This window comes from Pongo abelii, chromosome 11, assembly GCF_028885655.2.
Source record: "Pongo abelii isolate AG06213 chromosome 11, NHGRI_mPonAbe1-v2.0_pri, whole genome shotgun sequence".
In the NCBI taxonomy this organism is placed as follows: Eukaryota; Metazoa; Chordata; class Mammalia; order Primates; family Hominidae; genus Pongo; species Pongo abelii.
In genome coordinates this window covers 89,348,145-89,373,251 of record NC_071996.2, presented here as the reverse complement: position 1 = coordinate 89,373,251, position 25,107 = coordinate 89,348,145, and the positions used below count along the sequence as shown (strand labels likewise).

Genomic DNA, 25,107 nt, shown 5'->3' with positions numbered 1-25,107 from the left:
TATCAATTCAGAAGTTACTCTTTTATATAACATCTCCTATAGTCTCTTTTTGGAAGCTTAGTATTTGTGTTATTAAACTCATTGTAGTACTGTCAAGTACTCTAGATGCTTCTGTAGTAAATATTAAGAAAACATGCCTTATGTGATACTATAACAGGTATTTAAAATCCTCAAGCTAGAAATGTTAAATTTTTCATAGAAAAACTTAAAAAAAAGGCCCATATTTGGATTTTAATGTACGATGGTCTTTATTTACAACTTTATTGGCAAAAAAGGGAAAACTTTTAAACAATTTAACACAGGGCATTGCAGCTGATCCTGTCAGATAAAAGAAGTTCCATTTTAAATGTCCATCTAATTGTCCAAAGATATACAATACTGAATCTGCACACGCAGTTTCCTTTATGAAGTACAGTGCTCATGTTTTAGGCAGTCTTCTAAACATACAAATACAAAGGAAATTAAATCACTCATTAAAAACTGTGTCAAATGAAGGGTACTTTAAATGTAAGTTTGTTGTTTCTGGTAATAGCACATGCCCAAATGAAAACCAAAAGATGGAAAGGCAGATACACTTCTTACTTGGGTGGACAGTTACAACAATCAATCATTTTCTGCAATGACCATTATATTTTCAATTTATCATTAACTACTCTGAACTTACTATGAGATGTAGCCAAAGTCAGAAGAGAAGACGAAGGGACAATATTCCTTTTTTGCAGGAGGTTAACTCCTCCAGAATCAGCATAGGAAATAAACATCCTGTTGATTCTAGGTGGAAAGAAATTAATGTAGTCAATTTCAACTCAGGCTGAGCTGACTTAACTTTTTCAGCGACGTGTTTGGTGTCATTCTTCTAAATCAAGTGTATTTAATTCTTCTTCTAGTTCATCCAAATCCTCTCCAGTGAAAAGATTTTCATCAACAGGAACAGCATCAATGGCTCCATTTTCCGGTCCCTCCCTCTCGTTGTCCTCTTCCAAGTCACTTCTTTCACCATTTTCAGCCCTACCTCCAGAAGCTTCATTTAATTTGTTTTCTAAAAATAAAAACTGGAATCAGTAAGGCGTAGAAGCAGAAAACACCATTCTGCATTAGCAACAGACAACATAGACTGATACCACACTACCTCTTTTCCTTTTCTCCATGAAAGCCATTTCCCTAGAATTACTCCAGCAAGAACTGATCATTCTTTTCTGAGCTTATTTGTGCCAATTATCTACACCTACTATAAAATACTGTTTTTCACTGTAGACATTTGACTGCTTAATGGTTTATACATTTGAAGGCAGGATCAATCTTCTACACCTCTGTGTTCCCTACATGACCTAGCAATTAGATTTTAAATAGTCAATTTCCATATAATATTTTATTTGAATAAATGGTTATGGAAACCAAAAAAATGTTTGTAATATAAGCAGCTACTTGGCTTTTGGTTTTGCAAATAGTATTTAAATCATGCTGTTGTAATGCTGTGATTGTGACAGCAGAAAATCTTCTTCATGTATTCAAATTGTTAAAAAAACATAGTGCTATACAGCTACTTTTCCTTCTAGGTTATAAATGAGAGGAAAAAAATGCTGCCTTTTCTTGTTCAATGCCATTGACATTTACACAGACATTTTTTAACAGCCTAATTTAGATTTTAGTTATTTCAAACATCTCTGATGACAAAGTCTTGGGAATTTTATAATCTCTGAATTATTTGCAGTTGTGCCTATTGTCACCAAAGCCCCTACTTCTACAAAGAGCAAGTCAATCTGAATACTGGCAAGATAGTGGTTTGCTAACACTCTCAGATCTTGGGAGGGCAAGCTGGTTTTCAAGTTACAGCTTGCGTGCTTTTATTGTAAAAATAATGTTCAGCCTTTTCTGTCTCAGCTTTTGCCTTAATGGGCATTTCTTGTGCCGTTTTCTCCCAGAGCAAGCATGCCAAACTTTTACCCCTTTCTTCAAGTACCTAACTCAAGGCACAATTAGACATAAATTATACCAACAATCCTAGACAGCCTTCCCTCCATTCTCATACCTAACTCATGATTTATATATTTTCATGTCTTGCTTCTATAACTAATCTTTTTTTATATTTTTATATATTTTCATGTCTTGCTTCTACAACTAATCTTTTATCATCAATTTTTCCTCCTTACCAGATCCTCTTCCTCTGAGCTACAGATACATTTAGGTTTTCCATATCCTAAAAAGCCCTTCCCATGACCATGTCTTCCCTCTAAACATTAAGAGAGAGAGGACTGTATTCATTTTTCTTCTCACTGTTATCATTGCAGTCTCAATGAAACTGGCACCCTATTCGTATAACCAATTACAACTAGTAACTTATTTATATTCTTTTTCATCCTACTTGCTTCTTTGGAAACTTGTTTCTTAATTTTTCTCTGACCTTCTCAATGTCTTTCCTAAGCATTTCTTCTTTTACCTACCCCAAAACACTGATGTTTTGCAGCGTGTTCATGTCTACACAATATCCTAGACAGTGCACTTTTGATAATCAAAAAATCTCAAACTCGTGAGGTCCCAAAGTGAACTCATTGACTTTAACTCCAAGCTCATTTTTGTCTCCTTCTAGTTTCCATTAATGATTTTAATATACACCCAGCTGCTCATGTCTACAGCCTTTCACTATTTATTACTGCTTTTATTTATGGTCAAACCACACATTTATGTTACCAATCTGGTACCTGCACACATCTAAGTTTGCCAAGCCTGGTATAACCCCCCTTAGATAACTTCCTACTTCTTAAAATTAGGCAAAAGTTAGCATACTTACCATCTTTATCTGAAGTATATGTGCTGAATCTTTCAAGACTGGCTACAGTAATACCTGTTTCATCTACATCTCTTGGGATGTACAGGCTTAAATCTATGTCATTTACACTCACTGAATCATCAACCTTTAACAACATATAGAAAAGAAAGTTGTTACAAATAAGAACAGTTTTCTTTTACTTCTGACATTTACCTTAATGAGCCAAAATTATCACTGATCCAAGTGAAAACAAAAGACCAATTACTGGCCAGGTGTGGAGGCTCACACCTGTAATCCCAACACTTTGGGAGGTCGAGGTGGAGGATCACCTGGGCTTAGGAGTTTGAGACCAGCCTGAGCAACAAAGCCAGACCTTGTCTCTATAAAAAACAAAAACAAAAGATCTATCGTCAAAATTATTTTTTCTAAACTTCTTTTAAAAAGAATAGCAAGGAGTTATATGAAACTTCTTCCTCTGCCATCACATTTTTATATATAGAGTATGATTTTTTTCTTTCAACCCAGAGGCCAGAATTTTGTAAGTACACAAAAAATGAACAGTAAGTTATCTGTTATTACGAAATCTGTCAACAACCAAATGACTGTGCTATTGTCTCATGCTCCCCACATTGCAGTTTTAAATTAGTGCACTTGTCCCATAACTTTAAGCATAAAATATTAAACAAAAAATAACTCTTTCTTTTAGAGGGAGGACAAAACATACTTTTTACAGGTAATACATATAGCACTCAACCACATACTAGGCACTGTCCTAAGCTGTATAAAGAACTACTAATTCATGAACTCATTTAATTCTCACATACTCTCTATGATGTAGAGATAATCGTTATGTCCATATTAGATGAGGGTGGAGGCCTAGATTAATTTCCCATGGTTGGAGTAAGGATTTGAACCCAGGCACTGTGGCTCTGATGTTGGTGGCTCTTAACCATGTTGCAGTATTTTCTATTGTTTCTTCCAATTAACGTAAGGAGATAAGGCACAAAGCTTCCTCTTACCTCATCACCACCTGTTCCCTGGGTGTAGCGGGTATCATCTGCTTCCTCATCATCATCATTGACCAGTTCAGGACGAAATTCAAACACTTCACGACCACTGATCTATTCAGACACACAAATATATCAACTCAGGACAAAAATCTAAACATTCTTTGTCACTGATGAAATAGGGACAAAATCTTGCATGACACAGAAGTTGAAAATGGAAGAATAAAGAATCAGTTTGGGTGAGTCTGAGACATACCACTAGTGCTTTCCCTGCTTTGAAGTCAGCTTTCCTTCTTTCCATATCTTGTTCAAGTTTATCAATCTTTTCTTGTCTTTTCCTTTTCTTCCAGGCAAGAAAAGATTCTAGAGTGATTTTGGTAACATTTGGACCTAGGGCAGAACGCTGCAATGATAAAGAGTTAATTTTTTTTCCACAGAAGTCACCTCAAATAGTGCTTAGTAGCAGTTTTCTCTTAATGTGATTAATTCCTTGCCCATGACTATCCTGAAGATATTACATTTGAATAAGCTAATATATGTATTTTTTTACTTTACATGGCAATGAGCAAAATGAGTATCCAGAGATACAAACACTAAAAATATATTATTCTGAGCTAGATTTCTTTTCAACATTGAAGATGAGTAACTTGTCATAAGAAATTGTTTTAACATGAATCAATTGCTGAAAATAATAAATATATTATAAAAAGCACCATAACAATATCCAAGTTTCATTTGTGTTCCTGAGGAGATGAGAAATAAAACTAAACAAACAAACAAACACCTGCTCTTCAGGGCCAATAATCAAATAATAAATATATAGAACAAAAAATTTGCTGAACACTTGCCAGGTATTAAATGCTTTACACACACTAATGCACTGATCCCCAAAAATAAGTGAACAAAGGGTAACGAAGAATTTACCAAAGATGAATAGCTAACAAGTGTCAGAACCAGTATACAAACCATCTCAAATATACCTGACTCTGAAGTCTACATTTTCTATTATAGTATGTTATATCCTGAGTGAGACACTAAATAATAAGGCAAAATGGATATAGTTTTTAATACGCAACCCTAAATCTAATGTTTCTAATAATCTCAAAATTTTCATAGAATAAAACTGTGTTTTGTACGGAGCCAAAGACAAGTGGCTGAATATCCTCTTCAGACTCATTCCCTTCTATAAGCAGAGGGAGTGTTTTGAGTCCAGAGCTGATAAAACATATAATTTAAAAACTAGAGTGTTGTCTTCCTCCATACGTATGCTAATAACTAATATACTAGTGAAAAAAGATATCAGGGCGAAAAATCTAAAACTACAAAAATTCAATCAATCTGAGAACTAAGCATTTTTAGTAACTCAATCTTACAGAAACAATTTGATAAGCCAGTAGCTAGTACTTAAAAGACTGTTTCACAATCCTAAAATTAATGTCATGATTGGCTAATGTTTATGGCTAGGTTAACATTTTACACATACAAGAATAATTAAAGTAGGGCAACTTTGGGAATAGATCACAATATTTTTTTTTTCCTTTCATAAAAGGCTATTGCCCCCAAGTGGTAAGTATTAGAATTTCACAATAAATACTGCTTTCAGTTTTTATGGTAGGAAAAGGATACCAGTTACCTCTCTCTCAATTAGATCTTCTAATGAAATTTCATCTTCTTTCTCTTCCTTCTTTTTATCTTTTTTCAACACAAATCCAGGAGGAAGTGCATGACGATACATGCAAATATCACCCCCTCCAGGGCATACCCAAAACCAGCCATACTTGTTGTTTTCAATAGCTTCAAGGAAATGCTTGCACACCTATAGAGACAATATTATTCACAAGCGGTGGCTCAGTGTAGGCCATTTCCAAGGTAAATGCCTAAGTATACGGAACAAGTATACACACAAGTACCTTCTATTACACAAGTACATTCTATTCATTTCTGCACATAAGGGTGCTCTGTCTAGCCTCTATTCTGTGCAGAAATGCAACAGAAGTTTATCTTAAAATATTTACAACAATGGCAAATTCCCTTAAAGGCGAATCTATACAAAGTTTTCATTTGTTCTAAATTCTAAATCATACAAAAATGACTTACTTGTTTCAGTTACCCTTTGTAAATATACGCCCCCAAATCAGAATATACAGTTAGCTATAAAAAATAAAATCAGGCCAGGCGTTGAGGCTTACACCTATAATCCCAGCGCTTTGGGAGGCCGAGGCGGGCGGATCACCTGCTGAGGTCAGGAATTCAAAACCAGCCTGGCTAACATGGTGAAACTCCACTTCTACTAAAAATACAAAACATTAGCTGGCCGTGGTGGCACATGCCTGTAATCCCAGCTACTTGGGAGGCTGACGCAGGAGAATCTCTTGAACCTGGGAAGCAGAGGTTGCAGTGAGCTAAGATTGCGCCATTGCACTCCAGCTTGGGCAACAAGAGCAAAACTCCGTCTCAAAAATAAATATAATAAATGATTTTCTTTGGTTTGATCTTTCCTAAATAAAAACGAATCACAAGCAGTATACAGGAGCAAGGTACAAAAGGAATACAAAAGAGATTGACCCTTCACAACTTGGATAGAAGATACAATCGTATTTAAGCCTCAAGTATTAAGCTTTGCAAGTAAGAGAAAACAAACAGTATCCGCCCCCAAAAACAAACATAGCAGATGTGTATGAATGTAGTATTTAGAATTATTCTAGCACAGCAAGACTTTTCACTGTAACTGCACTATAAATATAGACATAAATGCAAAGTTTGAGACGTCAAGAACCAATTTTTAAAGGTACATTTCCTGGAATTAGAGCCACTACCTAACCAAAAATTCATTTTGGAATTCATATGTAGAAATATTTTAAACCTTAAAATTTAAAAATCTATCCCTATTAAAACTAAATACATTATTATTAGTTTAACAGGCCTCCTTCCACTGTATGCAAAAAAATAGGGATTTTTATCTGGATATATAATTTTGTTTATCCGTATTTGAGAAAGTTCACCTCAGAAAATGGCATTTAAAGGACTTCAGTAACATAGTTTTATTCTTGTTCAGCTATTTCTGAACAAGAATCTATAAAATCTAACTTGTAAATTCCAAAAATAAAGCTTCATGTACCTTATCTTGATGAAATCAAATTTTCCAGTAACTTACAGAATAATCTAATAGAAAATAGCAGCAAATACCTTGCCACATAATTCTCCCTAATGATAAATATCACAGCAACTCAATTCAAGAAAAGGACATACTATTTGAGTTTTTGGTTTTTTCTTTTCCGCCTCACCGTGCTTCTTGTTCACTACTTCTTCCAGCTTTTTCTCATCCCAATTATCCATAGTATCTAAATAAAGAAATGAAGATTAAATACTGTAATTTTATCTACTATTCCCACAACACATATCTCCTTAGACACTAATGCTGTGTTATAAGACTCATGGCTTAACACATTTTTCTTTTTCTTTTTGTTAAGACAGGGTCTCACTGTTGCTCAGGATGGAGTGTGATGGCATGATCACGGTCTACTGAAGCCTTAACCTCCCTCAATCAGCCTTGATTGACTGAGCTCGATCAATTCCTCCTGCCTCAGCCTCCCAAGTAGCTGGGTCTACGGGTATGCAACACAATGCCTGGCTAATTTTTCTGTTTTTTTTGTAGAGATGGGGGTCTCATTATGTTGCCTATGCCAGTCTTGAACTCTTGGGCTCAAGTGATTCTTCCTGCCTTGGCTTCCCAAAGTGCTGGGATTATAGGCATGAGCCATTGCTCCTGGCCTCACAGTTTTCTTAAAACATCAAAGGCAGAAATAAATAGTTTTAAGATTATTCACCAAGGCCGGAGCAGTGGCTCACGCCTGTAATCCCAGCACTTTGAGAGGCCAGGGTGGGCAGATCACGAAGTCAGGAGATCAAGACCATCCTGGCCAACATGGTGAAACCCCATCTCTACTAAAAATACAAAAATGAGCTGGGCGTGGCAGCGCGGCCCTGTAGACCCAGCTACTCGGGAGGCTGAGGCAGGAGAATTGCTTGAACCTGGGAGATGGAGGCTACAGTGAGCTGAGATGGTGAGATGGTGCCACTGCACTCCAGTCTGGGCGACAGAGCCAAGACTCCGTCTCAAAAAAAAAAGAAAATTATTCACCAAAGCTTCCTAAGTACTTTGGACAAATGAGCAGGTAGTACTGAAGGAAAGGGTGACAGACAAATCCAAAATAAATCACTGTTTTTTAAAGTATCTTCATTTACTTAAAGGGCATATTATGGTAATTTTCAGATTTTATAAAAAATAATAAACCCAATTAATTATTCTTTATAAACAGTCTATTAAGATTGAAATGTTCTTCAATTTAATAAATATCTTAGTAGCAAACCGAAAGTATTAAACATTTATTTTTAAGAGAATGTTTTTAAAAAAATTACCTTTTTCAAGTTCTTCATCTCTTGCATCAATGTAAACACTTCGCTTTTCACATTTTCTCTCCAGAGTCAAGTCATGGGAGAACTTACACTTATCGCCTTTAGTACACTGTCCTTGCTTGAAGAATGCACATACCACAGACTTGGGATCTGCACCTATGTCAAATGGCATATGGTATTTGTATTATAATCTGCCAGGCTGTAAAGTATAGATTCTACCTGAAATATGATTAATTTTGGTTAACTTATTTTCCATTCACTGATGTGAGAGGAAAACGGCACTTATGGGTGATTAGCAAGACATTTCTTTAAAGTTCTTTTTGTAGCATTTTGTGTCTACTTTTGTTTCTTTTATTCTGACTATGAAAGGTGGCAGAGAGTGTGAAACCAAACAAGAACATAGGCTATTTCACAGGCTTTGTCTAGGTCATGTCAACAGGGCAAGAGGCAAAAAGGAGGCCAGGCATGGTGGCTCACGCCTGTAATTCCAGCAGTCTGGGAGGCCGAGGCAGACAGATAACGAGGTCAAGAGATCGAGACCATCCTGGCCAACAGGATGAAACCCCGTCTCCACTAAAATACAAAAACTAGCTGGGCGTGGTAGTGCATGCCTGTAATCCCAGTGACTCGGGAGGCTGAGGCAGGACAATGGCTTGAACCAGACAGTCGGAGGTTGCAGTAAGCTGAGATGGTGCCACGGCACTCCAGCCTGGTGACAGAGCAACACTCCATCTCAAAAAAAAAAAAAAAAAAAAAAAAAAAAGAGGCAAAAAAGAAATGAACATACATGACAGAACAGTGCCAAAAACTTGGGACGTACAGTTTATTCAACTATGGTTTTGCTTACCTACTACCAAAGACTGAATGTTATAAATCAATTAGCAGTCTGTTAAATTACTAATTTTGCCTTAAGTGTGGGGTGCATGGCTGCAGTTTAGCTGTATTAGCTGTACAATGACACAGATGTGAACATATACAGAGGAACCATAAGCAACCCACTGACATAGGTAATTTTGATGAAGGGAGTAACATAACATTTTCATTGCAGATACAACTGTCTTATTATCTAAAGAAAATAAACATCAAAATAAATAGTTTTTAGCATAAACTACATTTGATAAAAAATCACACTTCTGAAATTTTAAGTTTACCTTTACTTATTTTTTGAGCAGCAACTACAGGTTTGAACAGCTCATTTAGCTCCTGCAATTCTTTTTTCTTGTCATCCTTCTTCAATTTCTTTTCAGCTTCACTCTGTGCTACCTATAATATTCCCAGGTTTAAAATGTAAATTTGATTGTTTACAAAATTGTTTTTACTACAAAGTTAGCATCACCATAACAAGACACTTGCATATTTATAGTCCTTACCTTTTAACATCAGTGTTACAATGGCCCTACAGAGTCTATTCAAATGTTGTGGTTAAACTATTAAACAAAATTGTAATGATGGTACCATGCCTAGTTAAAAGCAAAAGCTTATAGCAAGAAGCATTTTATTAAGCATTTACTACATGCCCAGCATTTTTAGCAAATAGTTTTCACCTGCAATATTCTTCTGTGAAAACAACCCACTCCCCAGAAATGTACAGGTTCATTTTGAAGATGAGAGAAGCAAACATCCTGAAATGTACAGTCCCACATGATAATGAATTATACCACCCCAAAAACCTATATAGTGCCCTCATGGAAAAACACTGGGTTAGGTCAATGTAGGATATTAAACAAAACAATTCAAAACAAAACATGACATATAACATAGTTCCAGGCACACGATTTACATACCTAATATGATTAGAGGATTCATCCAAACATTTATATGTCAGGTCCTATGTTAGATGACAGAGAATACAATGAAAAGACAAAGATGCTTATTTAAAGAAGCTCAGAATCTAGCAGGATGACAGACATGTCAACAACTGTAACATAGTATATAGTGCTCTGGGAACAAAGAATGCCCATATACCTGATAAAATTAAATTGAGCCAATAACCTTATGGATGAGTTTTTCTTGATGGGCAAGAAAAGAAATACAGAAAGAGCCAGCCAAAGCAAAGTTACAGGCACTAGAGGAACAAAGTATGAGAAACATCACTAAGATGCTTAGATTGTATCAGTAGATTCAACAGAGTTCAACTCAACTGTTTAAAGTAACCCAATAACAAGATCAGGTCACATTTTATAAAATATCAAGAGGGCAAGTTTTGTGGAGGATGGATTGGGAATCCAAGAATAAAGGCAAGAGGCTGTTGCAACTGCTGTACACAATAAAATACAAAAGCTTAAAATGAGCATTACTGGTGAGGATGGCGAAAAGGAGACAAGAGCTGATAGGACTGACTGAACATGAAGTATAAAGGGGGAGGAATCTAGGATTATCATGTATATGGTTAGTGCTGTTAAACAAGACAAGGAATACAGGAGGAACAGGTTTCAGGGTAAGAGGTGAAGATGAGCTTAGTTTTAGACATACAGAGTGCAAGATGCTTACAGAGCATCTGGGTGGAGCTCTTTTGAAGGCAGATGGACATGCATATTGATTCCACTGAAATCAGAGAGGGTCTGCTTTGAGATAAAGACTTTAGAAATAGCAGCTTACAGATAACAATTAAAACTTTGGGTGTATGTTACTTAAGGAGAGCATAAAAAAGTGGCAAGAGTAAAGGACACTTCCTTGAAGAAAATCAATATAAAATGGGACAAAAGAACCTAAAAAGCCCAATAAAAAGACCTAGAAACATCAAAGAAGCAGGCAGAAAACCAGGACAAAATGTGCTCAAGAAAGAGGAAATTTTAGGAAAGGAATGGCCAAATGCTATAATTAGGTCAAAGACATCCCAAATCCTGAATGTGACTCTATATGGTGGATGTGTTTAAACAGAAAAAATGTTTCAAAAGAAAAAATTTAAGTCACTTAATTTTTAATAGAAGTATCCTTTGCTCATCAGGCCCATCTCAAACATTTGTGGGGCAATGTTTGAGCAAGAATACAATGGAGGTCTACAAGCCATTTATCTAAATATTTAAAATTAGAAATCAAGTTCATGATGAATAAAATATGGTCTATAACCCTACTTGACAAATATACTTTATGACCTGGAAGGACAGGTTCAAATTTAAAATGCTCAGACTCCATGGAGTTCCACATTGAAGCATGGCAGTAACAAAAGAGTTAGCCCCGGGCTCTTTTTTCTCCTCTTCCCACCCCGTTTCATTCCACTTTGGGTGTAGGGGGAGGTAAAGGTGCAGGAAGGAAGGAAAGGGTATGGATGCAGGCTCTGTTCAAACGCTTAGTGTACACTGTTCTCTTGGCTACCTCAGACATATTAGTAGCACAATGGACAGAGATGGGCATGGTGGAGAGGCCTTTGTAGGCAGATAAACCAGGGTCAGACTGTTGTAGGAAGAGATGTTGCAAAATCTGGGTAGGTACATCTCCTTGGCTTCAGTGACTCCTTACCTGAGGGGAGACAGCAGTTTGGAGAAGACACATGTATCACAGGGCCTAGACCAGGATACCTCCTGTCCAGCTCTAAGAGCAGCACTACTGCTCATTTCCGATGTTATATATGATGGGTAGGTACCCCATGCTCACAGATAAAAGTCCAGTTATCCACGCAAGTATCAAAAATATAATGTTAAATATACTATCAAAGCTAACTACCAGCACACACATTTCATAACTTTCCCAGGTTTATGAATTCTGATATTACCACTCAAAACACTTCCCACTAGAAGAAAAAGTTGGGGAAGAGGAAACAGGATTGAAAAACGGGCTAAGTGAAGAAAGTGAGTTCTTCTTACATATTGATATCTATATTCACCAGAAAATTTACATTATTTTCTTATTTAACCACCAGAAGAATCCAACAAAGAATAACTGCACTTCCACAATACAGATAAAGACCAGGGTTGCTATTTAAGGATCATGTAACAAAAAAGATAGGAAGATTCACACCCAAGTCTATCTCACTGCAAGGTCTCAGCTGATCTGCCTGCCTCGGCCTCCCAAAGTGCTGGGATTACAGGTGTGAGCTCTAAACATTAATTTTTATTAAACCAGGCTATTAAGTTAGCAGTTTGGAAGAGCAATAGTTTTAGATTCTAGAATCAAGCTGGGAAAATGGATGTGAAAGGAAAGTGTTGGGTCACTGATGAGCAGACAGCATGAGCAAGAGAAATTTACTTATCTCACAAATACGTATTAGCAGATTTTTAAAAAATCTGTAAACACATGAGAAATTCTCTCCTACATTACAAAAATGTGTTTCCAGAAGTTAATGAAAAGGAGATAGAAATGGTGGAAAAGATGTACTTTAAAAATAAAGATCCATGTCTATGAAATCTTTAGAAGTGAGAGGTCTAAAGAACCTGAAAAAAAAAGGGGCTACATTTTTTCAAATGAGTTGCCAATGGATAAACTCATTTTAAACTTCGTATGAGAGAATAAATGCCTAAGAACAACCGGGTAAATAGAAAATGTATACCATTTTGGGGAAAAGACTTGCCTTCAGACTTTAATGTACAGTCAAGCACAGAATTAATGACATTTAGGTCAATGATGGACCACATATGACAGTAATCCTGTAAGGTTATAATACCATATTTTTACTCTATCTTTTCTATGTTCAGATACACAAATCATTACTAATGTGTTATAACTGCCTACAGTATTCAGTACAGTAACATGTTGTATAAATTAGAAGCCTTGGAGCAACAGGCTATACCATATAGCCTAGGTGTGTAGTAGGCTGTAATATCTAGGTTTGTGTAAGTACACTCTATGATATTCGCACAAGGACTAAATCGCCTAACGACACATTTCTCAGATTGTATCCACATCACTAAACAATGTATGACTATGACTGTAGGTCAATAGTGGTATTTCAGTGGGATAAATGATGCTGGTATGAGCAGCTATTCATTTAAAAGAAAACAAACTTAGTCCGGGCATGGTGGCTCACGTCTGTAATCCCAGCACTTTGGGAGGCCAAGGCAGGCGGAGTGTGAGGCCAGCCTGGGTGACACGGCCAAATCCTGTCTCTACAAAAAATACAAAAATTAGCTAGGTATGGTGTCATGCGCCTGTAGTCCCAGCTACTTAGGAGGATGAGGCGGGTGGATGGCTTGAACCCAGGAGGCAGAGGCCGCAGTGAGCCAAGATCACACCATTGTATTCCTGCCTGGGCAACAGAGTGAGAACTTTAAGATATATAAAATTAATTCATATGACATAGACTATAAAAATAAAATAATTAGAAATGATCTAGGAAAAATATGCAGAATCCAGTGGCAGGGGAGACCTTTTAACCATATTTTTAAAAAGCTAGCAATGTATCTAGCAATATTAAACTCTATATATACATATAAGTTAAAAATTGGTGCATGGCAAAACATAACTGAAATATCACCAATTATCTACAATGCAGACAAAAGGTATCTCATAAATTGACAAGAAAAAGACAACCAATAAAGCAAATAATTTCAATAGGGAAGTCACAGAAGTGCAAACCCAAACAGCTAACAAGTATACAAAAGATACTCTCTAGTAGCAAGGGAAACAATGTAACAATAAGATATCACTTTATACTTATCAGATTGGAACACATTAAAAAGAACCTTAGTATCTATTGCTCATGTACTACAAATGAAAATGTGAAGTACTACAGCCTCTACGGAAAGTGATCTGGCAAATTTATAATGTTAAAAGTAGAAATCCATTTCCCTTGATCTGGAGTCTGTTACCTGCTAATTTATGCCACAGAAATAAAAGCACAAACACATGTAAGAACTCCTGTATTTCTTCTAGAGGTGGTCTTAGTGTCAGAAAGCTGGAAACAAAAGTGATCACTTATGAACAGTGAAATGGATGAATATAACACACCTGTACTGTAGAACAGCATGCAATCATTATTAGAATAAATGAGAGCTATATCAAAATGGCTTGGACAATATCCAAGAGATACTGCTGGTAAGGAAGGCCAAGGTGCAAAAACATTTCAAGTAGGATTCTGTTTTGAAATACAATTATATAATAATACCAGACATTTTATCTGAAACAGAGGCTATATTAATATTACATTTATAAAAGATATGGAAATTTAAATTACTTACCTGACGTGGATTTTGTTGACCAAATTTAACTTGATGTGTGACAGCCTTGATAAACTTCTGTTGCTTTGCTCCTTTCTTATTCTTCAAACCAAAAGTTTTGTCCTACATGAGAAAGAGCACAGAAATATCTTAGCAATTTATGTTACCATATATATCCTCCAATGATATCTAAAAATCATTCTTTTATTTATTGATAATTATTCTTTACTAATATAAAAACATGTAAAACACTAAACATCAAGTCAAGGCAATATATGACCTTAAATCATCACCCAGATTCTTTACAATTCAATACGTACTCACCATTATCATCATTAAACCTGTTATTCCATGAAGCTTTTTAAAATTTTATTTTTTATATATATTTTTTATTATACTTTAAGTTCTAGGGTACATGTGCACAACGTGCAGGTTTGTTACATATGTATACATGTGCCACGTTGGTGTGCTGCACCTATTAACTTGTCATTTACATTAGGTATATCTCCTAATGCTATCCCTGCCCCTCCGCCCCCGCCCCCCCCCAACAGGCCCCGGTGTGTGATGTTCCCCTTCCTGCGTCCAAGTGTTCTCATTGTTCGATTCCCATCTATGAATGAGAACATGCGGTGTTTGGTTTTTTGTCCTTGTGATAGTTTGCTGAGAATGATGGTTTTCAGCTTCTATGAAGCTTTTTCTAAAGCATGTTTTGGATATCAGTTCTATGGGATGTGCAAAGTTCTTATACTGGGATAAGAAGTCATATAGTTAAATACATTTAGGAAAATGCTTGATTAAAAGGATTCTTAATTCTTAAGCACAAGGTATCTTACAGCCCTTATCAGAGGGAATATAATATGCAGCACCTCCAAATCTTCCTTTGTAGCAGAATCCATTTTTACTCAGAGTATCTAGAGAGGTTACACAATACTGAACACATTTTTGGGACTACTACATAAGAAGAGGAAGATACATTCAGTTCTGGACTGGTTTTTTAGTTAATAAATGTTATCCTCTCAAAAACAATTAAATTTAATAAATCAAACTACTGCAATGTATACATTCCTAGTTATTGCTAAGATAGAAATACTAAAAGTATGTAAACTAAAAGCAACATTTTCTTTAAATCTGGACTATTAATACAGTAACTTGGTAATATTCAATATAACAGCAGCTATCACTTATGGTATGCTCATCATGTGCTAAGCACTAAAGGTGATCCTTGGCTATCTACTCATATTTAGTAAGTATGCAGTATGCGGCAGGGGGGAGAAAAACATTAAAAAAAATAAGTATGCAGTACAAAAACATAGAAGCCATTGCACAAGTATGAGCAAGTGTGTGTGTGGAGGGGAGCAGTGGTCTGTAGTGGACTGAATTTTGGAATGCCCCCAAAATTCAAGTCCACCTGACCTTAAATTTGACTTTATTTGGACATAGGTCTTCACAGATGTAATGAGTTAAGATGACATCATACTAGATTAAGGTAGGCCCTAGATCCAATAACTGGTGCCTTAATAAGGACCACACAGACACAAAGTGAAGGAAATGTGAAGACAGAGGCAGAGAGACTGGAGTAACACTGTTATATAAGCCAAAGAATGCCAAAGATTGACAGATGCCACCAGAAACCAGGAAAAGGCAAGGAAGAATTCTTCCTTACAGTCTTCAGAGGGAGGGAGCATGGCCCTGCTGACACTAATTTCAGACTTTTAGCCTCCAGATCTCTGAGAGAATAAATTTCTGTTGTTTTAAGTGACCCAGTTTGTAGTCATGTTACAGCAGCCCTAAGAAACTCATATAGCAGGCTTGACTAGTGAGCTTCTCTCTAAGGTGAATGTGTGACAAGCCTGACAAGAAATAACCAAATGCTAATATCTGAAATATTTTTTCTGGGTCTTTTCTGGTTCTCTGGAGAAAGATCCTCTAGCTGGGAGGGCAGGAAGTCTAACTGTAAACAGAAGAAAAGAGCAGGTAGAAGGGGTCTCAGTTTACTGTACAGACTTACTAGCCTCCATTTTCAGGCTCACATCCCACCTCCTCTGTGCTTAGTGTTCCAGAAGCAGAGAGGCCTGTTCCCCGCCACCTCCCACCTCCAAGAAGACCCTTCCTGTTTCTTGCAGAGGCAGTCACCTGGCTGAGTTGTAGTAGGTAAGAATTATTAATTACTCCTAACACTTTTAACTTCTAGTTTTCAGCCTCTTGCCTTCTGTATTACCTAGTGCTTCCCATTGTTGAGTTTTTTTTCCCCATAATTTTGCAGAGGAAATGCACTTGCTTCTTACAGGCACACTCCTAGACAGGCACTCAGACATAACCGCTCTGCTCTAAGTCAGTTACCAACTCATCCATCCACTACCAATCTTCATATGTTGAAGTTCAAGATTACAGATGTCTTCTAATTTCAAAATAGAATTTGTATTTCTTTCTCATTCTCTTGTTTATGGGTGGTTTTAGAGAGGAAGAAGAGGCAAAAAGGTCTTCTCAAAGTAATCTGAGACCCTCTGAGTGGCATTTAGTATGAAACAAGTGGTCATTTTATAGTCTTTATTTTGCTATTATTTCTAAGGGAAAGGAAAAGTAATAATGAGTAGAAAGAATAATAGATACAAAATACCACCATGTGGACAAGCTAGAAAAAGAAAACAATAGTACTGAAACAATTAGTATTTAAAAACATCCAACATGACATAATGTTTACAGCAACCTCAAAATCAGTAAAAGATCTTTCAATAGTCTTAAGACAAAAAAGTACAGAGGGTTTTGCTTCTAAATGGTTGTCTCTCATTGGGAAATATCTCTTTATACATGACATCTATATCCATATACCAAAACTTTGCTTTCCTCTACTTAAATGCTTGTTTCATGATTTAACATCCCAACATGGTATTATACAAAATTCTACGTGAATTTTCTACAGCCTATGTGTATGAAAAAAGGTAGGAAGCACAAACAAGCTGGATGTTTCTGCACTGAGCCTTTTATGGATGGCTTCCCTTGTTTCTATAAAGTTTAACACTCAATTCAATTTGAAGAAAGATGGTCAACATAATGTGATATATACAGATGAACACAGTGCAGCAACTAAGTATAAAACGCCATACTTTTCCTTTACAAAAAGTGAGCTCTCACGGGAGGGAGAGGAGGCTCTAGAAAAAAATGTGATCAGGATTAAACAGCATCTACAGGTGCTCTGCCAGAGAAAATAAACTGCGGTTCAACCCATGCTCCATCTGTAACTATATAGAAGAAACAACGAATAAATAAGGCCAAATAGCGAAGTAGATACTGCCAGATAGACTTAGGAAAGAAAAATGTCCCCTAAGGGGACCTGGCCAGTAAGAAAAGAAAGCACTCACAATGGCAGTTTCTGGTAAAGCTGTATAAACTCCCGATCCCAGAAGAAAAAAAAAATCAGGTTTCATTACACTGCTCTGGCACATAAATAACCAGTTTAAAGAGATAATAAGTGAGTTGTGTTCACCTCTAAGTTAGAGCTCAGAAATTAACATTTTTCCACAGAGAAAGGGGACACTTATTTATCTAGCATTCACTAAACATAAACATAACCTCTGAATATATACTTTATTGAATCTTCTCAACAATTCTATGATACACAGAAACTCAGAAATGATAAATTCATTTGAAGTTAAGTCATTAATAAGGGGCTGGCTGTATAGTGCAAAGATTTAGAAGCATAAACTCTGGAGCCAAACTGCCCAAATTTTAATCCCAAACAGAGCTGTGGAAATTACCCTCTTTGCCACAGTTTCTTATTTGTAAAGTGAGTCTCACTTAGGGTTGTTGTGAAAGTTAAAAGATTTACCTCAGAGAGACAGTGGTGGACAGCAAGGACTCTAGAGGCAGACTTCCTGTGTCAGAATCCCTGGCACAGTTACTTGCCAGGTTAGTAAACTTGGGCAAGTTATTTAATATCTATGCCTGTTTTCAAAACCGTAAAAAGGGTAATAATACATATCCCACTGAGAGAATCAAAGGAGCTAGTATATTTATCACTTGTAGTTGGCTTGTCTGTCTTCTCTCCTTCTCCCCAAAACACTGAGAACCCTGTCTGGGCCAGTAAATGTTAACTATTAAGTGACAGATGATATTTGAACCTAGGTATATTTGACTCCAAGCAAATTCCTTGTTCTTTCTACAGTTTTTAATAAACTACTTCTCAGAGAAACCTCATTAAGTTATTGGGCTGGTTGGTGCGCAATAAGCTTTCTAAATATCACACTGCAGATCTGAGATACCAATAGCACCTCTTGAAAATAGAATGATTTGCAATTTGGAGAAGTTCAAAAAGGCTTCTTCCTGAGTTTAGGACACAGCCCTATCTAAAGATTAACCTGAATTACAAGGTAGAAAAAAAGGAGGTTACAGTCAACCCCAAACCACAGTTAAAATAAAACTAGGAGAATAATGGTCCTCATTGTATTAATAAGGTCCCAAAAGTTAACATGATAGTAAAGGAACTGCGTGTTTACGTGTGTTTCAGAAGACAACTTGGGACATGAATAGAGAGGAGTCTAGAAAGAAAAGGATGACTTCCTGAGGCTCCAAGAGCCTTAACACTCAGTAAATTCCAGGCTTCACTTAAAACTCCCCTCCCATCCGTAAGTAATCCCATTTCTTTTACGGGCCAGCCTCCACTCCTTAAATAAGATGTTTGGAAAAAGGGAAGCAGCGGAAGGGCAGGTCAACACTGAATAGTGCTCCAAGATAATGGAGTCTACCTCTTGGGACATTCGGGTAGGCAGAGGCTGTCACGGTTTTACCTCATTAGTTTTCTCCCAAATGCATTAATGTAGTTTTGTTGTCCATCCATGCAATATATATTATGCAACTGGTTAATCCAGCTTCAAGTATTCAACATTTGATTTTGGCTACTGGTAGCTGTTCTACACTGGCAACCAATTTCTCTTGCTCCATCCTTCACAACACTTGGATCCTGTCTCTATAGGTCCCTATTACTATTTCCTTGCTGATACAAGTTCTTAGCTGGTTATCTTTTATTTGCTTGCCCTAAGCCCAAGATTATTTCCCTCTTTCCATATTCAAACTTTCTATTGCTCAATACTGACTCCATTTGTCACTAAATTTTAGTTGTAAGAAAGCAAATGGTATATGCCATTTCGGACTAATGTGCTAATTTCTAACAGAACCATAATCCTGTTTGACGTATTCATTTTGGAAAGTATTAATACAAATGAATTCATAAAGTTTTGGGGCATGTGAAGAGGCAAATAAAAAAATGGAGGCAATATTAAAAAATGGGCAGGAACTAAGCACTGTATAGACTGTACAGATCAGTCTGATGTCCTCTAGTTTTTATTTATAATACACTATCAAAATAGGCAATAACAATAGCTGCCATTTAATGAATATATACACCATATGGCAGGCACTTTACATGTATTATCTCATTTAACTCACGGGAACTAGCTGCATTTTGCAGATGAGAATTGCGTTCCAGCTAGATTTTGTAACTTGTCTAAAACTAGAGCTAGTAATTTGAAACATGGGACTCAAACCCAGGTCTCTGACTCCAAAGCTACTGCTCCTTTCATTAAATTGTGCTATCTGATGTCTCTTTTACTTCCTTAAAGTTCCCAAAACCTGCATGTTGATTTTTGCACAGTGAGGGTCCATAGAGGTGGCAGCAGAACAGGTACAGAAGAGGAAAGAGGTGGGTAGGGCTACCATTATTTTCAAGTCTATTGAAAAGTGCTGCTTAAAAATACATGTTTTAGTTAACTATTAATTTTAAGCAATTTAGAATTTCAGGTCATACAGCTATAAAACCTCCCAAAGTTAACCAGATTCTGAAATAAGTATCAGTCTTTATATGTCAAAATAGACTATAAAAAAGTAGTATTTCCCCCTCCAAAATTATAACAGTCACAGAGATCAATTATCTTCTCGGAATAGTCACTAAGACGTGCTAGGCTTTTAGGGAACTTTAAAAAAAAAGTTGCCTATATAATGAAGCAGACTATATCATTTCCTAACCAGGCCGAATAACAGAATAGTCTCATAAATCTAATTTCACAAATGCTGTAACTTAACACTACAATTCAAAATATTGTTGTGCCTCTCCAGTAGTAGCAAATATCAATGTTGCACCTGAGTCTGACAAACTTTATTGCAGTATTTTTTGAAAAAGCTCATCAGGTCGGTGGAGTGGAACATAAAAGAACATCTAGATTACAAGACGTCAGGCTAGGAGGACCTTCTTAAAGGCAAGCGGACACATTTCAAAGGAAACAAACTATGATCACTGAGAAACAAATGGAAGATCTGAACATCTTGTTCACTAAGAACCCATACCCAAACCTCAGTCTTCAGAAAGAAATGGCCTCAAAGACATACATCCAACGGTACTGCAGGTTAGGTTAAAGAATGATAGCACAAAACACAAGAAAGCAAAATGCAAGCATATTCAGCAAAAGCAAGAAGCTCAACAACTGCAATTACCTGAGGGTGTAGTCAAGACCAGTCTTTCCCAGAGAAATATAGACACACCACCCAGATCCCCTAATGATGCCTATCCTGTAGCTCTAATGTATACAAATGATTGGACACTCTCATGCCAACTCAGCGTATGCCCCAAGGTTACGGTCCCTACAGATGACTCCATTAGCCACAAAATAATCCATTCTGGCTGCCGAGATTTTAACAAACACTGCCTCTAACTCAATTTGGAATCCTAAGTTTGTTTTTCAAGCGTCAATTATAATGTCTTTTGGCTCCTCCAAGTAGAGAGAGGCACTAAACACAAAAGGTGACATATTGTAATGGTTCCCATACAAGAGAATACTTTTCAGCAATAAGGAACATACTAGAAATATACACAACACGGGTGGATCTCAAAAACACTGCGTGGTGTGAAAGCAAAAAGAAGGACACAAAGGCTACCTACTGTATAATTTATATGAATTCCTGGAGTGGTAAAAACTAATCTATCCTGTCAAAAAAATTAGTGGTTGCACGTGTGGAAAGAATATAAAGAGGCACAAAACAAATTTAGTGGGGTGATAGAAATGTTTCAAGTCTTAATTAGGGTGGCAGCTACCTGGGTGAATACATTCCTCAAAACACATAGAACTATACATCTAGAACCTGTACATTTTATTTTACATAAGTTATACCTCAACAAAAAATAAATTAAAAAACATATATATTAAATGTGGAAAACACAGAATCAGGCTTAATTTCACCACTTTGTTGTTGTTAATATTTTTAGTTAAAAAGTGCAGTTGTCTTATTTTGCATTTTTCTTTGGAGATACCTTCATTATTGAAACTAAAATTGCTTTCTCTTTACCTAAAAAATAATTTTGTCACAAGATGACTAGAATCATAACATATGCATCATTTTAAAAGTTGATGGATACTATAAACAACTTTCACACATAATTCCTTAAAATAAGAATACTAGTCCTACTCATTAAAAATAAAACAATTAGATATAGAGAAAGCTCTACAATGCATGAAGTATAATTTAAATTGCCTAAATTATTACATAACATTTAATTTCAATGGGAGTTTTACTTCGTACCACGGTCCAATCTCAAGGAAAACGACATCCCTAAAATGTCCTTGGTTTTCATAAAAGTGAATGCCATCAGATCAACAACCCCTGAAATTTACCTAAGTGCCACCAATCCAGATTGCTCAAATAAGGTAATAGAAAACACAGATGTGAAGGTAATATTTCGTTTTTAAGTGTCTGGCTATAGTACTTCATGACAGTTTTAAACTGTACAAATTAGCAATAAGAATACCAGTTCCGCTTCAAAGTTGGAACCTGGCCAAAGATACCAAAATTCTTAAGCATTTTCTTAAATCCAATGAGCAGACTTTACACCTTATGCGGTAAAATGGTCATGGCTTTTTCTAATTATATCCATAGTACAAGAGGTCCTATTTAATTAGGAGGGTTAATAGCAGAAATCGAGGGAAGAAATACCTCGTTGGGGTCTGTATGGTATGTTTATGTAATGTCAAATATGGTTCATCTTTTAAGGAAACTCAATTCAGTTGTTGGAAAACAAGTGCACAACATGTAAGAACGTCAATAGCGTTCCGTGGCCATTAAAGGGCTACAGGCTCAATGTGTTAAACGAATATATATACACACACATATATACATACATAGATGTATACATATATACGTATACAGACACACACACACACACATATATATCTCAAACTGGGTTACGGGACTTCACACAATTAGTGACACTGAAACCTAATCTCTTTTAAGGCGTTATTCTATTTAATCCACTTCAGAATGTAAGTATCAAGCTCTGCGTTCAAGACCCTGGGTTGTGATGGAAAGTCCTTCCATTCTTTATGGGACTTTAAACAGTTCAGAGGTGGATCGAAAAAGCCACCAGGTCGTAATTTGTTGGTTCGAAAGAACTAACAGTACCACCCCTGGGTGACGGGTAAAGAAATAAGGAACACAAAGACTCGTCATGAGTCGGTCTTCCAGAAAGACGCTGGCCCGAGACCTTTCAGCGTATTTCTTCACACATAACCCTGGAAAATCTCCTCAATTCTGAGAGGACTAGCGAAGGATAAACCCTGTGCCAGTCCCGAGGGGTCATTTCGCACCCGGGTGCATGGGTGGGTGAACACGGGCGTGTGGGCGGAGAGCAAAGCCCAGGTGCGGGGGCGCCAGCAGCGTCACTATAGTAATGAGAGACAGCTAGCGTCATCAGGGGCTGGAGAAGGGGCAGTGGGCCACAGAGGCCTAAGGGAGGAACACGTGGCCAGAGGAAGGGAGCCGGCTCCCAGGGAAGCCCGGAGCCGGGAAGTGGCTTTCCGGAGGGCTCGCGGCGTGAGTGGGGGAGGGGTGGGTACTCACTTCGATAATCTTCTCCTTCTTTTTTTGCTCCGCCTTTTTGCTGCCCCCGGCCTGAGCCTGTTTCTTGGGGGGCATTGCGGAGACAGATGACACCGGCCAGACTTAAGCGCCGCTGAATACCGTCAGGGGTTCTGGCCCTGCGGCAAGACGAGGAGGAGGACGGGGCCTCACTCGCCGCACCGCACGGAAAGCGAGTCGCTCATTCGCCCCGCAAACGCGGCCTTTGCGACAGGTCGATGTCGCAGAGCATAGTGGGTAGCGAGGAGCGGCTCCCGGAAGCGGAGCTGCGCGTGCGCGCCCACTGCGTCCGACTAGGAGGGGGCAGGGACGGGACGTGGGAAAATGACTACGCGTCACCCGTGATGTCGCGCATCCGATAGGCCCTTTCCAGATGGCAAAAGGCCTGAGGATGAATCTGGGCGAGCTGGTTGAGTCCATGCGTTTGTGCTTCCTCTCAGTCCACTTTCGCTTACGATGGGGCGACTCTTGTCCATCGTCGCCTCACCTGGAAACTTTTCCTGCCGGCCCAGTTAATGGTCTCCTGTACCATCCCCATCCTGAGTGACTACTAAGCAGCCGCAGCGACTCGGGGTTGCTCCGTGACCACGTTACTCAGTTACCTTCTTGTTCCCTGGAGAGGCGGAGCTGAATGGCCCGTGAGTGCAGCGTCCTTCAGATTCCTGCCAAGGATTATTAAAAAAATGGAAAAAGTTAACTCTGATTTGAAGGGTCCCTTTCATTTGAAGAGCATCTGAGATGGCGTCGCAGATAAGGAGGCACTTGAACTCCTTAGAAGTACTGTATTAAGTTATTTTGAGACTTTAGGAGAGTGCCTAGGTGACTCCTAAAAATTCCTTTATAACGTGAAAGTAACCAAACTTAGTTTGAACTTAGTTTAAGTGCTTGGTAGCTCCAGAAATTCCTTGGCACATTACACACACTATTTCACTTAGTTATCACAACGACACTTAGGTGGGAATTCTTACTGTTTTCGTTTTATAGAGGAAGTAGAGAAAGGAAGAAAGATGCCCAAAGTTATATTAAGGACAGAGCCAGAAATTGTAATCTTGGCAGTCCGGCTTCAGCCTATATGCCTATTACCTAACATTACAAAGTTAGATCCTGTTTGAAAAGGTACCTGAATGATGAATGGGACCCGCTGATATTTGTACAAACGAAAATACTATTTTTTAAAAATGTACAATGCTTAGCTGTTATTTTTTTAAATGATTATTGTTTAAGCTATTTCTGTTAAGAAGCATTGTGGAACCAAGAATCATCTTTATAGATAAAAGTTTTTTATCTTTTTCATTAATTGAATAGGGAGAAAATGATAAGCCCCCCTACTTAGTCAAATTGATTATTTGCTTAGTAATTTTCTACGTAAGATAATGTCAAGGAACCCCAAGTATGTTTTGTGTATGTGTGTGTGTAGAAGAAATGTGATAGCTACTAAAAAGAATTGTGTCGAGAATGGTAGGTGTGTGTGTGTTGACACACTTTTTTTCATTTGGGCTCCTATTGCAGAGTAATGGGCTCCCCCCCTTTTACATATTTTCATCTTTATTTTTTGTAATTGTCATAGTTCTTGTCAGAGGATGGAGGGATGCAGCCAGCTCCCTATTTACTCAGTATTATTATCCATTTGATTATTTGGGGATCGTCTCCTTTGAGACTTTGCATATGGAATGTAGTTGTCTTAACTTCCTACTTTTAGTGCCCCAAAGATACCCTTTGGGCCTTTGATTTTGAGTAATTTTACTGTTTATTATTATGAGGCAAATGAATTATAAGTAACAAATATGGGGAAGTTACAAAGAATCTAGAATCTCATAATGTTATGATAATGGCTCCAGTTTCATGGTTCATAACTTCCTCTGCCTCCTTCTGACCTTTGCTTTCGGTTTTTCCTCTGAAGTGTAGCCCAGGTAGAGAACAAAGATCC

The 25,107-nt window shown here is 37.4% G+C and overlaps 1 protein-coding gene across 1 annotated transcript; it reads right to left on the bottom strand.

The window, feature by feature from the left end:
- Positions 1-223: 223 nt before the first annotated feature.
- On the bottom strand, positions 224-23,809 carry ZC3H15 (zinc finger CCCH-type containing 15). The gene is made up of 10 exons (XM_002812661.5): positions 23,163-23,809; positions 14,304-14,405; positions 9,342-9,453; positions 8,194-8,346; positions 7,024-7,115; positions 5,408-5,590; positions 4,031-4,177; positions 3,787-3,888; positions 2,789-2,912; positions 224-1,039 (listed from the first exon to the last, which is right to left on the bottom strand). Exons 1-10 carry the CDS (start codon positions 23,235-23,237, stop codon positions 849-851), a joined length of 1,281 nt encoding a protein of 426 aa, XP_002812707.1. The 5' UTR covers positions 23,238-23,809; the 3' UTR covers positions 224-848.
- Between the last annotated feature and the right edge of the window lie 1,298 nt (positions 23,810-25,107).